Source organism: Myotis davidii, unplaced genomic scaffold, assembly GCF_000327345.1.
Source record: "Myotis davidii unplaced genomic scaffold, ASM32734v1 scaffold1306, whole genome shotgun sequence".
Lineage (NCBI taxonomy): Eukaryota > Metazoa > Chordata > Mammalia > Chiroptera > Vespertilionidae > Myotis > Myotis davidii.
This window is the reverse complement of record NW_006297139.1, coordinates 159,181-177,038: the sequence shown is the minus strand read 5'-3', so window position 1 is coordinate 177,038 and position 17,858 is coordinate 159,181. Positions and strand designations below refer to the sequence as shown.

At 37.7% G+C, this 17,858-nt stretch overlaps 1 protein-coding gene across 1 annotated transcript in view; it reads left to right on the top strand.

Moving 5' to 3' along the window:
* CHRDL1 (chordin-like 1) overlaps positions 1-17,858 on the top strand; it is a 187,518-nt gene that overhangs the window by 65,552 nt on the left and 104,108 nt on the right. The window contains 2 exon segments of the mRNA XM_006772733.2: positions 11,148-11,260; positions 13,200-13,293. Of these exon segments, the coding sequence (XP_006772796.2) occupies positions 11,148-11,260; positions 13,200-13,293 (207 nt within the window).

The following is a 17,858-nucleotide window of genomic DNA, read 5'->3' as shown; positions in this document are numbered from 1 at the left end:
TCACATATGTATACCTTAAAAGATATCAAGTAGCCGCAACATGTTCTCAAAAAATTAGGGTTGGCACAGAGAAGAATTTTGAGTCAGAGATTTTGGTGGTTTTGGCACGCACTCACAGAAAGGTTTCCCACCCCGTTCTATGAGAAATTTCAGAGGGAAGGGGGGAGGTGAGAGAAGAGATTAACCAAAGAACATATGTGCATATATACATAACACATGGACAGACAACAGTGTGGTGAAGTTCTGGAGAGGGGTCAAAGGTGGGGTAGAGGGCAGCAATGGTCGGGGGAGGGAAATCTGTAATACTTTTAACAATAAAGATAAATTTAAAATAATAATGTTCTAATAATTGTGTATGGTGTCAGATGAGTGTGAGATCTATCAGGATGATCACTTAGTAAGTTATATAATGTATAATCACTGGAATGTACACCTGAAATTAATATAATAATGTTTGTGAAGTGTAATTGAAAAACATTTTAAAATTTAAAAAAGAAAATAAAATTTAAAAAAGAAAAAAATGAAAGTAAAGGTTGGAAAGCAATAGATAAAAAAACCAATGAAACAAAAAATCCTGTTTCTTTGAAGAGATTAATAAAACAGATAAACTTCTAATCTATTTTAACTAAGAAAAAAGATCTAAAATACAAATTACTGATTATATGGAAGAAAAGCCATCATTACTGATTTTGTGGACATCAAAAAGATAATAAAGGCAATTATGAATAATTCTATGTCCACAAATTTGATAACTTAGAAAAGAAATGGGCCAAAGCTTTAGTAGATGAACTTACGAAAATTCACACAATAAAAAATAGACAATCTTAACTAGCTTATATCTATTAAGTAAATTGAATCAATAATCAATAACTGTCCAAAACAGAAATCACTAGGCCCATATAGTGAACTGGTGAATTTAAGGAAGAAATAATACCAATACTCTACAATCTGTTTCAGAAGATAGAAGCAGAGAGAACAATCTCAAATTCATTCCATGAGACTAACCTTATTTGGTATTACCTTAATACCAAAACCAGGCAAAGACATTATAAGAAAAATCTTTAGAGAACAATATCTCTCATGCAAAAATCCTCAAACAATATTAGGAAATGTAAAAAAATCCAAAACCAAGGAAGATTAATTCCAGGCTGGTTAAACATTAAAAAATTAATTAATGTTATTCATCATGTCAACATGCTAAGGAAGAAAAAATCACATGATTGTAGCACTAGATGCAGAAAAAGCATGTGACAGACTCCAACACTATCCAGAAAGTAGTAATAGAGAATTTATTTAACTTCATAAAGAATATCTACCACAATATACAGCTAACATCATACTTAATGGATAGAAACTAGATTATTAGCTCCTGAAATCAGGAACAAGGCAGTGATGTCCCACTGATTGAACATCGTACTTGAAGTCCTAGCTAATATAATAAAATGGGAAGTGGAAATAAAATATACATATTTTGAAGGATTAAATAAAACTACCTTTGTTTACAGATAAGATGATTGCATATGTAAAATATCCAAAAAAAGGCAATTAAAAAACCCTCCTGAAATTATGTGATTATAGCAAGATTGAAGGATAAAGGTGATACATAAAATTCAATTGCTTTCCTATATACCAGTAATGAACAATGGGAATTTGTAATTAAAAGCATGATGCCATTTACATTAGCACCTAAAACCCTTAAAATATTTAGGTATAAATCTAGCAAAATGTGTACAAGGTCTATTTGATGAAAACTACAAAATTCTCAGGAAAGAGATTAAATAAATGGAAAGATATTCCATGTAATGGATAGGAAGACCCAATATTGTTAAGATGCCAGCTCATCCCAGCTTTATCTATAGATTCAATACAATACTAAACAAAACTCTGGCAATTTACTTTGTGTAAATCAACAAAGTGATTCTAAAACTATATGGAAAGTCAAAAGACATAGAATTGCCAACACAGTATTGAAGACTAATAAAATTATAGGACTGACACTACCCAACTTTAAGACTTGCTAAAAAGCTACAATAATCAAGACAGTGTGGTGGTATTGAAGGAATATATAAATGGATCAGTGAAACATAATGCAGAGCCCACAAATAGACCCACACATATAAATTCAATTTATCTTTGACAATATCAGCAAAGACAATTAATTAGAAAAATCTTTTCAACAAATGATGCTGGAATAATTAGACATCCGCATGGAAGAAGGAGAAGGAGAAGGAGAAGGAGAAGGAGAAGGAGAAGGAGGAAGAAGAAGAAAGAAAGAAAGAAGAAGAAGAAGAAGAAGAAGAAGAAGAAGAAGAAGAAGAAGAAGAAGAAGAAGAGAATGTAGACACTGACCATAACATGTTAAAAAAATAACTCAATGGACCAAAGACTTAAATGTAAGCTGCAGAAGTATAAAAATTCTAGAACATAATAGGAGAAAATCTAGGTTATCTTGGATTTGGTAATGAGTTTTTAAATTTAACACAAAAAGCATGACCCATGAAAAAAAAATGATAAATTTGACTTCATTTAAAGTAAAAAATTATGCTCCTCAAAAGACACTATTAAGAAATTAAAAATACAAGCCACAAACTGAGGGAAAATATTTGCAATATATCTAATAAAGGGCTTGTATCCAAAAAAAATCCCCTCTTAATCTCTTAAATCTCCACAATAAGAAAATGTACAACCCAATCAATAAATGGGCAGAAGAGCTAAAAAAGATATAAAGATGTCAAATAAGTAAATGAAATGATGCTCAACATCATGTGTAATTAGGGAATTGCAAATTAAATCAACAAATGAAACACCAGTACACACCTATTAGAATGGCTAATACTGAAAATATGCCACCAAACACCAAATACTGGTGAGGATGTGGAGCAGCAGAAGCCTTCATTCATTACTGGTCAGAATGCAAACTGGAACAGTTGTTTTGGAAAATAGTTTGGCGATTTATTTCAAAGCTAAACATAGCCTTATTATTCAATCCATCAGCCATACTCCTAGGTATTATCCAAATAAATTGAAAATTTCTGTCCACACTAAAACCTTCACACAAATGTTTATAGTAACTTTATTCACATTTTCCAATAATTTGAAGCAACCAAGATAGGTGAACTGATAAATAAGCTGTACACCCATTCAATGGAATATTTCTCAATGATATAATAAATTAGATGTCAAGACATGAAAAGACATGGAGAAACCTTAAATACCATATTGCTAAGTGAACGAAACCAGTCTAAAAAGATTGCATGTCCTATACGGCATCTTGGGCTCTATATGAAATCTCGGAAAGACAAAACTATAGACACAATAAAAATATCAGTGGTTTTCAGGAGTTTGGGGGACAGAGGGGAAAAGAGATGAATAAGCAGATTCTAGGTATACTTAGGGCAGTGGCAATTTTTTTATACTATACTAGGGGCCCAGTGCACGAAATTCATGCACAGGCATGTGTGTGTGTGTGTGTGTGTGTGTGTGTGTGTGTGTGTGTGTGTGTTCCTCAGCCCAGCCTGTACCTTCTCCAATCTGGGAACCCTCGACGGATGTCCAACTGCCTCTCACAATGTCAGACATCCCTCTTACAATCCAGGACTACCAGCTCCCAACTGCTCACCTGCCTGCCTGCCTGCTTGCCCCTAACCACTTCTGCCTGCCAGCCTGATAACCCCCTAACCATTCCCCAGCCAACCTGATCAATGCCTAACTACTCCCCTGCCAGCCTGATTGCCCCTAACTGCCCTCCCCTGCTGTCCTGGTCACCCCTAACTGCCTGCCCCTGCCGGCCTGGTGGCCCCAAACTGTCCTCTGCTATTGGATTGGTCACCCCCAACTATCCTCCACTGCTGGTACGGTCACCCAAACTGCCCTTCCTTGCCAGCCTGGTCACCCACAACAACCCTTCCCTGCCAGCCCAATTGCCCCTAACTTTCATTCCTTGCCAGCCTGGTAGCCACTAATTGCCCTCCCCTACAGGCCTGGTTGCCCCCAACTGTCCTCCCCTGCAGGCCTGGTCACCCCCAACTGCTGTCCCCTGCTGGCCTACTCACCCCTAATAGCTCTCCCCTGCAGGTCTGGTCCCCCCAAACTGCACTCCTCGGCAGGCCCAGTCACCCCCAACTGCTCTTCCCTGCTGGCCTGTGGCCCCCAACTGCCCTCCCATGGAGGCCTGGTCCCCAGAACTGTCCTCCCCTGCAGGCCTGGTCCTGAGAACTGTCCTCCCCTGCAGGCCTGGTCACCCCCAACTAACCTCCCCTGCTGGCCTGGTCCCCCACAACTGCACTCACCTGAATGCCTGGTCCCCCTCAACTGCCATCCCCTGCAAGCCTGGTCACCCCCAACTGCTCTCCCCTACTGGCCTGGTTACCCCAAATGCCCTCCCCTACTGGCACAGTCACCCCTAACTGCCCTCCCTTGCCAGCCTGGTCACCCCCAACTGCCCTCCTCGTAAGCCCGATTGCCCCTAAAAGCCCTCTCCTGCAGGCCTGACCATCCCCAACTGCCCTCCCTTGCAGGTTTGGTTGCCCCCAACTGCCATCCCCTGCAGTCCTGGTCAAACCCAACTGCCCTCCCCTGCTGACTCGATTTCCCCTAACAGCCTTCTCCTGCAGGACTGGTTGTCCACAGCCATCCTTCCCTGCAGGCCTGATCTTCCACAACTGCCCTCCTTTAAGGCCTGGTCCCTCCCAACTGCCCTCCCCTGCAGGCCTGATCGCCCCCAACTGCCCTCCCCTGCAGGCCTGGTCCCCCCCCAACTGCCCTCCCCTCCTGGCCTGTTCTACCACAACTGCCCTCCCCTGCAGGCCATCTTGTAGCAGCCATCTGTGTCTATAGGACTATAGAAAACAGAAAGTGGATTTATGTAAACTTTGTGCTTTAGTTAACATTAGTACAGTATATAAATATTGGCTCATTGATTGTAACAATTGTACCATATTAATGCTGTTAATAATGGGAAAGTATTGGTGGGGGGAAGAGGGAGATATCTGGGAACTCTTTTTACTCTCTGCTCATTTTTTTGTAATCCTAAAACAGCCTTAAGAAAGAAAAAATAGACTAGAGGGGCATTACTAAAATATTAAAAGTGGTTATCTTCTGGTAGTGGAATTACATATAATTTTTCTTTTCTGTATATATTTCTTTTATCATATAATTAAGGTATGATTTATATGCAAGAAAATTTATCCTTTTTCTTGAGTACATTTTTGCGAGTTTTGGCAAATAATTCTGTAATGTAGGCACTACCACATTCAAGATGTAAAATAGCTCCATCACCCAAAAATTTTACTCTGTGTCCCTTTGTAGTAAAATACTACCCCTACCCAATCTTTGGCAAGTATGCATCTATTTTCTATCCCTATAGTTTTGTTTTTTCCAGAAAGAAAATAATTGGAATCATATAGTTTTTTGACTTTGAGTTTGTTTTTTATTTACCATAATGCCTTTACAATTCATGTTTGTGCATATCAATCTTTCACTTATTTTTATGACTGACTGATATTCCATTGTTTGGATGTTTATAAATTTATCAGTTAAAGAACATTTCAGTTGCTTCCAAGTTTTGCTGACAATTAATAGATCCACTTTATACATATACTAGAGGCCAGGTGCATGAAATTCGTGCATGGGCGTGGGTGTTTACCTCAACCAGGCCTCCACTTTCTCGCAATCTGGCCCCTAACTGCTCTCCTGCCTGCCTGCCTGATCACCCCTAACCACTGCCTGCCTGCCTGATAGCCCCTAACCGCCTCTGCCTCAGCCCCTGCCACTGCAACTTCATCCAGAAAGAAATCCGGAATGATGTCCAGAGGGTCGTTCAGCTGTCTGGTCCAATTAGCATATTACACTTTTATTATTATAGGTGTACAAGTTTTTGTTTGAATGTACATTTTTATTTCACCAAGGAATATATTTAGGAGTGGGAATTCTGGGTTGTATAGTAAGTGTATTTTTTAACTTTAAAAGTAGAAAGTTGTTTTCCAGAGTATATTTAATTTTGCATTTTCACCAACAAAGTATAAGAGTTCCAGTTGCGGGCGGGGGGAAAAATGGACACATATGTAATACCCTTTGTAATAAAAATTAAAAAAAAGAGAGTTCCAGTTGCTCATCAGCACTTACTACTTTCATTTTTTATGTTTAGCAATTCTAATAGGTGAGATGAGTAGTGATATCTCATAATGGTTTCAATATATATATATTTCCCTGATTATTAATGATATGTTTGATATCTGTGTATCTTCTTAGTTGAAGTGTCCATTCAAATTACATTTCAATTTTAAAAATTGGGTTGTTTGTTTTCTTATTCTTAAAATTTGAGGTTTATTTATATATTCTAGATAAAAGTTATCGGAGATGTGATTCATAAAATATTTCTCCCAGTCTGTAGCTTTCCTTTTTTTCAATAACAGTCTTTCAAAAGTAGAAGTTCTTAATTTTGATAAAATTCTATTTTATAATATTTTTATGGATTATACTTTTGGTGTCATATCTAAGAAATCTTTGACTAACCAAAAAGCACAAAGATAGCCTCCAGTGTTTTCTTCTAGATGTTTTAAAGCATTAGTGTTTATATTAAAGTTTATCTATGAGTCATCTTGAGTGAATTTTTGTATATGGTATGAGATATGGATTAAAGTTCATTTTTTATTTTATTTTATGTTTTGCATAAGACTATTCAAATACTCCAGCAGCATTTGCTGAAAAGGTTTTTGTTTCTCCATTGAATGGTCTTTGTACCTTTGTTGAAGGTTAATTGACCACATAAGTATGGGTTTATTTTTTTTACTTTTCATTCTATTTTGTTGATATATTTGTCTAACCTTTTTTTTTAAAAAAAAGTATATTTTTATTGATTTCAGAGAGAAAGGGAGAAGGAGAGAGTGATAGAAACATCAATGATGAGTGAGAATCATTGATTGGTTGCAACTCGGGCATGTGCCCTGAGCAGGAATTGAACCGTGACCTCCTGGTTCATACGTGGACACTCAATCACTGAGCAACACCAGCCCAGCTTGTCTAACCTTTTGCCAACACTACATTGTCTTCAAAACTATAGTTTTACAATATCTGTTGAAATCACATAGTGTGTGTCTTCTAACATCTTTCTTTTTCAAAAGTATTTTGGCTATTCTACTTTCTTTGCCTTTCCATATATTGTTTTTAATTAGATTACCAATTTTTACAAAATAGTCTTCTCTTATTTGGATTTTTATTGCATTGAATCTATACATCACTTTGGGGAGAATTGACACCTTAATGATATTTTGTCTTCCAGTCCATGAACAATGTACAACTTTTCATTTTTTTGGACTTTTTAAATTTCTTTTATAGTGTTTTGTAGTTTTCTGAATGCAGATCTTACACATATTTTAGTAGATTTAAACTTCAATATTACATGTTTTGGGGGAGCTATTACAAATAGTAATTTTTCAGAGCATCGGCCTGCGGACTGAAAGGTCCCAGATTCGATTCCGGTCAAGGGCATGTACCTTGGTTGCGGGCACATCCCCAGTGGGGGGTGTGCAGGAGGCAGCTGATTGATGTTTCTCTCTCATCGATATTTTTAACTCTCTATCCCTCTCCCTTCCTCTCTGTGAAAAATCAATAAAATATATTTTTTTAAAAAATGGTGATTTTTCAAATGTCAATTTCTAATTATTCATTTGAGATTATATAAATGTGATTGGCTTTTTTATATTGGTCTTGTATTCTGCAGTCTTGCTAAATTCTCTTACAATTTATAGTAACTTTTAAATAGATTCTTTGAGATTTTTCTTTGTAGACAATTTGTATCATCTATAAATAGAAATAGTTTTCTTTTCTAATATAAGTGCCTTTTCCTTCTTTTTCTTACCAAATTTCACTGGCTAGTATGTCCAAGAGTGGTGAAACAGACATCCTTGCACAATTTCCAGTCTTAGGAAGAAAGCATTGTCTTTTGCCATTAAGTATGTTAGCTTTCAGGGGTTTTGTTTGTGTGTGTGTGTGGTGTTTCTTTTTATTAATCCTGACTCAAGGATATTTTTTCATTGTCTTTTAAATTTATTTAATTTTTTTAAATTCTTTATTATTGAAAGTATTACAAATCTCTTTTTCCCCCATTAGTCTTTCCCAGCCCACTCCCGCCCCCCAGCACAGGCCCTCACCCCTCTATTGTCTGTGTCCATTGATTATGCTTATATGCATGCATACAAGCCCTTTGGTTGATCTCCTACCCCACCCCCTCCTACCCTCCCCTGCCTTCCCTATGGCATTTGACGATTTGTTCCCTGCTTTTATGTCTATGTATCTACTTTTGTTCATCAGTTTATGTTGTTCATTATATTCCACAAATGAGTGAGAGATCATGTAATACTTATCTTTCTCTGACGGACTTATTTTGCTTAGCACAATGCTCTCCAGATCCATCCATGCTGTTGCAAATGGTAAAAGTTCCTTCTTTCTTACACCAGCGTAGTATTCCATTGTGTAGATGAGGGTTCATTTTTCTCCACATCTTTGCCAGCACATAATCATTTGTTGATTTGTTGACGACAGCCATTCTGACAGGTGTGAGATGGTACCTCATTGTCGTTTTGATTTGCATCCATTGTCTTTTTTTTTTTTGTTAGAGAGAGAGGGGGGGGAAGGAAAGGAAGAGACAGAGAGAGAGAACATCAATGTGACAGAGACATATCACTTAGTTGCCTCTCGCATGTGCCCTAACTAGGGCTGGGGATCAACCCTGCAACTGAGGCACATGCCCTTGAGCAGAATTGAACCCAGGACCCTTCAGTTCTCTGGCCGATGCGCTATGCACTGAGCCAAACTGGCTAGGGCTATACATTTTTTATAGACGGCCTTTATCAGTTTGAGAAAGGCCATTTCTTAGTCTGTTGAGAGTTTTGTCATGAATGGATGGGTGTATGATATTGTCAAATATTTTTTCTGTATCTTTTGCAATGATTGCATGCTTTTTCTTTTTCAGTTTGTTGATGATAAATTATATTGATTGAGTTATGAATGTTGAATTAGCCTTTAATTACCAGAATAAATCCCATTTGCTCATACAGTATTATCCTTTTTACATATTGTTGAATTTAATTTGCTAAAATTTTGAATATTTTTGTATCTGTGTTCATGAGGGATAATTGTTTATCGTTCACAAGGATACATCCATTTAATCTAAGTTGTTGAATAACTTGGTGTAATTCATAATATTACTCAGTTATTGATAATATTCCCTTTTTATCTTTTTAATATTTGTTGGATTTATAGTGCAGTCCTCTCTTTTACCCTAATATTGGTAATTTGCATCTGCTCTCTTTTTAACTTTGTTACTCTTGCTAAAAGTTTTATCACTTTTATTGGTCTTCTTAAAGAACCAGATTTTAGTTTCACTGATTTTTTCTATTGATATCCTGTCTGTAATTTTATTAATTTCTGTTTTTTAATATTCCTTTCTTTGATTTCCTTTTGGTTTATTTTGTTATGTTTTGTCTAGTTTCTCAAGGTATTGATCTGAGAAATTTTTCTCCTTTTCTAATATAAGTATTTAGTGATATAAATTTCCCTTTAAGTACATCTTTGGCTGAATTTTGATACGTTGTGTTTTCATTTTCACTTAGTACAAAATGCTTTTCTAATTTACCTTTTCATTTATTTCTTCAACCCAGGGGCTATTTGTAAGTTACTAGCATATTAAAAGTGTCTTCTCAGGCTGAATTTGGGTGTAATATTTCTTTATATAGTTTTATGTTTTTATTTTATTCTTTTTGTGTATTGATATATGTCTTTCAATTTTCTACATTGAACATGCATTTTTTCTAATTAGAAAATAATCAGTTAATATAAAATATTCTACATTTTATAACACTTTATAATTTACAAACAGTTTCATTAAATCCTCCAACATCTACATGAGAAACACATAATTCATTTTTCACAGATGTTGAAACCTGAAATTGAGAGAGTTTAAATGACTTTCCCAATGCCATGTAGCTAGAGTGAGTGAGGATTTAAACCCAGATTTTTTAATCCTAGTTTATCATTTCAAAGAAGCTGGAAATAAAGATTTGAAAAGTAAATTGCAATTTATTGTGTGGATAGTTAAAATTATAGAGGGTCTTTGAAATAGTATGCGACTTGGGACAATGATCTCTGTGTAGTTCTAATTTGAATCTCTAATTACTAGTGCAGTGAACATGTTTTCATGTTTATTTTTTGTTCCCATTTCTTCTCTAAATTGCTATTCCTGTCCTCTATTAAGTTGAATGAGAGCAAGGACTGTGTTTGTTTGTTTATTTTGTTAATCCTCACTTGAGGATATTTTTTTTGCATTAATTTTTAGAGAGATTGGAAGGGAGGGAGAGAGGGAGAGAGAGAGAAAAAAAAAACATCAATGTAAGAGAGACACATTGATTGGTTACCTCCTTCGCACACCCTCCCCCAACCAGGCCAAAGATGAGCTGCAACCCAGCTATCCATGCCCTTGAACGGGAATCAAACCCGCAACCTTTGGTGCGTGGGGCGATGCTCTAACCACTGAACACACAGGCCAGGGTAAACTGTGTGTATTTTGCTTACCATTTTATGTCTAACACTTAGCATCGTGCCTGACAAAACTAAATGCTCAAACATTTGTTTAATGATTTAAGAATGTTAGAATTTGTGGGGAAAGCCATTTATAGGGACCTAACACAATTTATTTCGTCCTACATCACCACGAGGCAACTCTGAGAATGTTCTGATAGATCAGGTTTTTAGATATTAACTTGCTTTTATAAAGCAAGTGGAGCACAACCTTTTTCAAAAGACACATGGCATGCTTCTTTATATTGTCATAACAGAGCAGGAGTTAAAATGTTGGCTTCACTGTCAGGCAAACGTGGGTTTGAGTCTCATGTCAGTTACTTACTGGTTATATGACCCTGGATTTCCCTCACATATAAAATGAGACTAATAGTAGTGCTTACCTTACTGGATCATTGTTGGGTCAAATAAACAAAGCATGTGAAACCCTGAGCCATAGTAGATGTTTTGTAAATATTCCCTATGCCTCTTTCCTTGATGTACACTAAAACAGATGTAAGTTGTGATTGCCTTTGGATTTGTGAATTGGTTGTGCTTTCTAATAGGCATGTTCTTCATCTCCTTCCTCACAGATTCAGAGACATATTGTATGTTTCAAGACAAGAAATACAGAGTGGGAGAGAGATGGCATCCTTACCTGGAACCATATGGCATGGTTTACTGTGTGAACTGCATCTGCTCAGAGGTACAAACCTTCATGGCATGTGATTTCCAAGTTTGTTCCTCAACATGCAGAGGTGTTACAGTGCCCAGATGGCCAGGGAGCATGGGTGTTAAAATCCTAAAACAAGATAAGAAACAGATCACAAGGAAAATTACACATCTCCTATCTATTTCCTTTATAGCCTTTTGGGTTGATTTTCACGGGAGCTCTGAGTATTTTCTATGGACATATACTTATGGTCTTTTAGCCAAATGATATAGGACATGAAAGGAGAAGGAAGAATAGCTTGATAGTGGGAGTCAAGGAAAAAGCTCCATGTAGGGCCTGAATTGTAAGATAACATTGTTGGGGGTTTTTTTGGAAACCATTTTTAGGTCTGGCCTTTAGAGAATAAGGCAGATTATACGTCGGTTCATTGGGAGACTGTATTTTATGTTGTCTTAGTCAATAACTGTAATTAGGATTGAGGTTGTGAAACCTTGGCCTGTACCTGGTGAGGATTAGAGTGATTGGCTTGGCCTTGGCTCCTCACAAATCACTGAGAGGCTTTTTGATACCTTAAATGGTATCTTTGCAATAGACAAAGTAGGAAGTCCCATTCTCTTTCCATGGCCTTAATCCCAGACCATAGCTATAATCTATTTTTCTGAACATCTACCAGGATATCCTAGGCCAGGATTTCTCAATCTTGACACTAGTGACATTTGGGGACAGATAATTCCTAGCTGCAGTGGTTTTTCTGTGCATTATAAGATGTCTAGCAGCATCCCTGTCCTCTACCCACTAGACAACAGTAGCGCTAAACTTAAGAGGAGTGGTTTCTGATGTGCTTTGATCTCACTTCAAGATGACACCACCTGGCTCTGAGGAGCGTGACACATAAGAGGGGCTCTGTGGTATTTCCAAATCAACACTAAAAAAATTTCATCTAGAAAGTACATGAAAAAGAAGGAAGTTTATGGTAAAGTGACTCAGATTTGGATCTAGAAAGCCTGCCTCTTTAAAAGATTAGGGGAGCTATTGAATGGAGCATCTAGGGACTGTTTACCTGATATGGCATGATTGTATAAGATTCTTGACTAGCACATTGGAAATGGACAGCTAACCCTTGGGGGCTGAGGCTTTGCTGTCTGAAGGATAGTGAAAATGTTAATATGATCCCAATGACAACAGCTCAAGTGCTAGACATCTTTTCTTTCTCCATTCTCTTCATCACTTTCTCCCCCGACAATAGCCTGACAGATACAAGTAACCTTCTCTTCTACTGAATTATGGATGGAAAATGTTAATGAAAATTGATTTCCAAAGTCTCTTTGTTCTAGCAATGGTTGAGAGTGGTCAGAACTAAGGGTCATGTAATTGTAAATCAGGCAAGGACTCAGTTGCCCCACCCATGCATACTAGCTATTCAGCTCAATTCCAAACTCTAGTCTTGTTCTCAGAAAAAAGAAAATGACTGAATAGGGAAATGAAGAGAGAAGGCACTCAACCTACTGGACCAAGGCAAAGTTACATAGAATCTAGTATCCGTGTGCTAGGGATACCTCCTTGCCCAGGGGCGGGTAGCCAGCCCCTCATGGGACTCATGGCTCATTATCCCTTCCCTTCCATGGCATTGAGCAGGTTAGTGTGAAATCAGAACAGGCTCTTGGAAAATATGTATACTTAGAGCTGAGGAATGGTAGAAACACCACAGAGCCAAGTCAGAAAAAGAAGGCTTTGAAAACTGGAGCATTAGTGATCCCATCTTAGAAAAATATGCCAATAAGCTAACAACCAACCCATCAGAGGTGCTAGTGATGAGAAAAGGAAAGAAAAATGCTGATTTCACTCCACTTCTCAGGAATGCATTATTCACTGTCTGGGTGAGTCCCTGCATGATTGTTTCCCAAACTGTCATGATCCCACTGACCTTTGAAAGACATTTGATTTTTTGTTGTTGTTGCCTCCTCTCTTTCAGAATGGGAATGTGATTTGCAGCCGAGTCAGATGTCCAAGTCTTCATTGCCTCTCTCCCGTGCATATTCCTCATCTGTGCTGCCCTCGCTGCCCAGGTAAACCTGTTAGCCTCTTTTTTCCCCTGCTGTGGTTCTCCTTCCTCCCTCTTCTACCCAACTCACTCCATCTCCCTAATTCCCCAGAAGGGAAACTTCCAGACAGAAATAACAATAGGATACTTTTAGGCAGCCCACACTTGCCCCTAAATACTGTTTATAGCCCAAGTGGGGCACATTCTAGGCTCTAATAAGTTATTGGGTACCCAGTAACAGATTTTCATTGGGCTTTTAATCATTTGAAGGTGGATGTCAGTTGGGGGAAGGGAATTGTGGCCCAGAGATTTTTTGCCATAAACAGCCTCTTCCTGCCATGGGAAGTGGGCACCAGGGGAGTTGTAGCATGGTGGCACGCGTCCTATGCAATTAGTGCTGGAATTGCATCTGAGCATAGCTTCTGAATGGTGAGGGGCTCGTCATAAATCAAAAGAGCTGAAATAGCGAGGTTTATGACAGTATAAAGCTGCCTGCCTGCTGAATAGTCACCTCTTCCAGACTGCAGTTATTATGTACACATTGTTAAGAGCAAATCTAAAGGGAAGGCGGGGAGAGACTGTTTCACAAGGCTGTTAGGATGTCTACTTTCACGGTTTGTGGCTAGGGTATTTGTCTGAGGCAAGGGCTCCCTCAATGACACTTTGTTCACATCTGGCTGGGGCCTGGCTCCCAAACCAGAGGCGTGCAAATGTGGAATGATTCAGAGAATGTTTGTGGGTCCAACAGCAGTCCTAGGAAAAGCTAAGTGACAATTTTGGGATCTTGGTAGTAGAAACCTTATAGTCCTCTAAGTCCTTTTTGTCTTCCTCTAGGAAGGAGGTGCTGCATTTGGGGTCTGTGGGTGAGCGTTATGGAGTCAAGGAACCCTTTTAAATTGTTTGCAGTGTTTTGTGTAGCTACAAATATGTGTAAATTCCCTTAGGGAGGATCCATAGTTTTATTGGTATTCCTAACGGTGCTGGACATGACACTAAACACATGAAGAACCACTAGTGTAGGGCATCAATGGTAATATTTTAAATAGTAAAGAAAGAACTTACAAGAGAGAAACCAAACGTGTTAGGACAAAAATGACAGGAATGGGACTAGGAATGTGGTTCAGTGAAAACTCTGTTAACTGAAATGTTGCTAGAATGAGTTTTTGTTTAATGGAAAATAAATGCCCAGCCCTTTTTGTCACCACCTTTATAGAGTGAACTCTCCTGCATCCGTAAATGCACTTTGATGAACACAAGTGATTCTTTACCACGTGATAAAATCTCATATTATGTTACAGGCTTATTGTTCTGAGCATTGGTGATGATAATATATGCTCCAAGATGTAAGAGACTGGCCCAGCATATGATCAACCTAAAAGTTGTTTTTTGGAATCAGTCCATAAATGAATCAGGCTTACTCTTTTTGTATACATTTATTTGCTTTTTCTACTTTAACTGTATTACAAGAGTGTGGTATAGGAGGGATTTGGGTAGATTTGAGCAACATTTTTGATAAAGAGGCTAATCTGCGGAGCTTTTTCTTTTATCTGTCAAGTTGCTCTCATATTGCATTATAAAAGTTGTTTTGTTTTTCCCCAGAAGACTCGAAAAGTGGTCTAAAGTCATGGGAATTGAAACTGCTATGTAGAGATTGTTCTTCCTTGAAAAGGAGGTTAAGGCATGAGGCAGACACAGGGTAGAAGAGCATAGAATGGAGTATGGCGGTCATTTACCCCAGCTGAATAGCAGGAAGCAAGTATTGAGAAAAAGTATAAGCCAGAAGTATTTTGAAAGAAAAATAAAGTATTAAAAAATTGAGATCATAAATCCCAGAAAAGAGAAAATTGAAAGAAATAAACACATTGTCTTGAAGACTTAAAAAGCCCATTTTATGGAGCATACATAGAAACCAGCTGTTCCCTTTTTTTTTCTTTCTTGTTCTTGCAAGTCACTTCCTTGTGAGTTTATTTTTCTTCTTGTCAACAATAACCTTTCAGCAGTTCTTCCTGTGGGTAGTGGTATTAAAGTTCCCTAATCCTTTTTTAAAAAAAATGTTGTTTTATTTTTACAGAGAGGAAAGGAGATAGATAGAGATAGAGAGTTAGAAACATCGATCAGCTTCCTCCTGCTCATCCCCCACTGGGGAAGTGCGCGCAACCCAGGTACATGCCCTTGACCGGAATCGAACCTGGGACCTTAGTGTCCGCAGGCCGATGCTCTATCCACTGAGCCAAAGCGGTTTCGGCGAAATATATATATTTTTAAAATAGAATAGCTGGTTTTCATTCCAGTTCAATAGGGCAGAGAGAGCACATGAGAAAAGTCCTTGTTCTTTTCCAAAGAAGAGTGAGAGATAAAATGTAAAATTAAATCAATGAACTTTAAAACTTCAAAATTATAGTCAGAAATTAAAGAAGACTCTTATGGAGTAAAACATAGAAGGAAAGAAAGTACAGCAGTAATTGGGGCCAAAGCCATATCGTCCATTGGCAGTTGGGACTGGATAGAAACAGTTGGGGCCAGGTAGCTGAGCAGGAACTATGCGTACAATTTGTAGGGGAGTAAGGTTATACTCCTCACATGTAAACAAGGACTGATGTAGCTCTGCCCACCCCATGTTTTCCCCTAAAATGATCTGACTGACTAAGGTAGGTCCCAGTCGAAGATCATTATCAGGGACTAACATTGCATAAGAAAACAGAGGTAGAGACAGACCATCCAGTCATGAGGAAGTCCAAGATGAAACACTAATATACGACCTTGTTTAGAGCTCAGTAAACTACAAGTCCTGAAACAACAATTCCACCAGGAAAGAAGGGAAGAGAAAAAACCCCAGGGATTGCGAGTTTTTTTTAAAAAAAACTTTTAGAAAACAAAGGGAAATTCATAACTAAGAAAAGCTCTCAAGAAACCTAACAAAAGTGAGAATTCAAACTTGAAAAAATATAAATATTTGAACAATATGAAATGGAGTTTAAATAGTTAAATGCCTTAAACAAATAAAGAAGAGAATAATGGCCAGGGTTTATAAAACAGCAACATGTAGATATTTTTAAATGTAATTTAAAAGTTGGGGGGAAACTAAGCTATTGAAAATTAAAATAACAAATAAAACAATAGATGGCATAAATAATAGGCATACAAAGATTGGAGAAAGAATTCATGACTTGGAAGACAGAATTCAAGTGATATATTATTACAAGGAATAGAACAAAATGGAAAAAATAAAGAAACAGACTATAGGGTGGTAAAGGCCTGGTGCTAGAGGAGGTAAGGGGGGGAGGGAGAAGGAGATATATATAATACTTTCGAAAATAAAGGTGTTTTTTTAAAAAAATAAAAAAATGATAGAAGGGGAAGAGGTTACTTTCACAAAGCTAATGACTAAAAAATAAATAAAAAGAAATTTGAGCCTTTGGGCTGAAAAAGTCATGTGTTGATCAAGCTAAATAAAAATAAATCACACATCTACAAACGTCATTCTGTACATCAAAGAAAAAGAGAAAATATAAAAAGCTAGAAGGAGAAAACAGGTTACCTACAAAAGAACTACAAACAGAAAACTTATTACAAATAAAGGAAGTCAACAAGCCATTTATTAATATCTTCAAAGTGCTGAGGGAAAATAAACATTCACCTATGATTTTACCCCCCGCCAAATTATTATTCAAGAATGAGGGCAAAATAAAGGCATTTTTGCATATAAGTATTAGGGAGTAGTGTGTGGGAGAGGGATAGAGAGTTAGAAACATCGATGAGAGAGAGAAAAAGAGAAACATCAATCAGCTTCCTCCTGCACACCCCCTGTTGGGGATGTCCCTGCAACAAGGTACATGCCCTTGACTGGAATCAAACCTGGGATCTTTCAGTCCGCAGGCCAAAGCTCTATCCACTGAGCCAAACCGGTTAGGGCAAAACCAGCTATTCTTTATACTGAAGATAAAACAAGAGCAAATGGGTTTAAACTAAGAATGGAGTTTGATAAAAGGAAGAACTTTAGGACATAATTGTCATTAAAACTTAGCATAAGTGACTAAGGAGAATTTTAGTTTCTTTGCTTTATATTTCTGGAAATCAAAAGGTACCCACCCATGTGAGATAGAGTTGGCACAGTTCTGCTTTGAGACAGGGCAATGGATGTGATGACTCTTCTATATTCCTTTCCCCCAGTGGTTATTCAGCATGAGGAGGTTCATGACTTCAGGACCACAGGAATGTTTGGTCAAAGGAAGAGGATCTAGTTTTCTGTCTTAACCCAATGCAAGGCACTGTGATGAAAATATCCTGACTTAAAAATAGAATACTTAAAGCTAAGATAATGAAAAAGTTCTATATAAAAGATAAAACAAACAAGAAAACCATATACCCATGGCTTTAGTTTTACACATTATGCTATAGCAGCAGTATCAACTTCCAGAGCGTTCACCTGGGTAGTGATGGACTTGGTTAAGTCCTACTAGACATGCCTATAGCTCATCTCCCATTAGAGAGGATAGAGAAACCACCATCCCCGTTTGTTTGAGTTTCCCATGGCTCTTGCTTTCTACACTCCCCACTCCTGAAATTTCCAACACTCCTGCAATTTCCAAG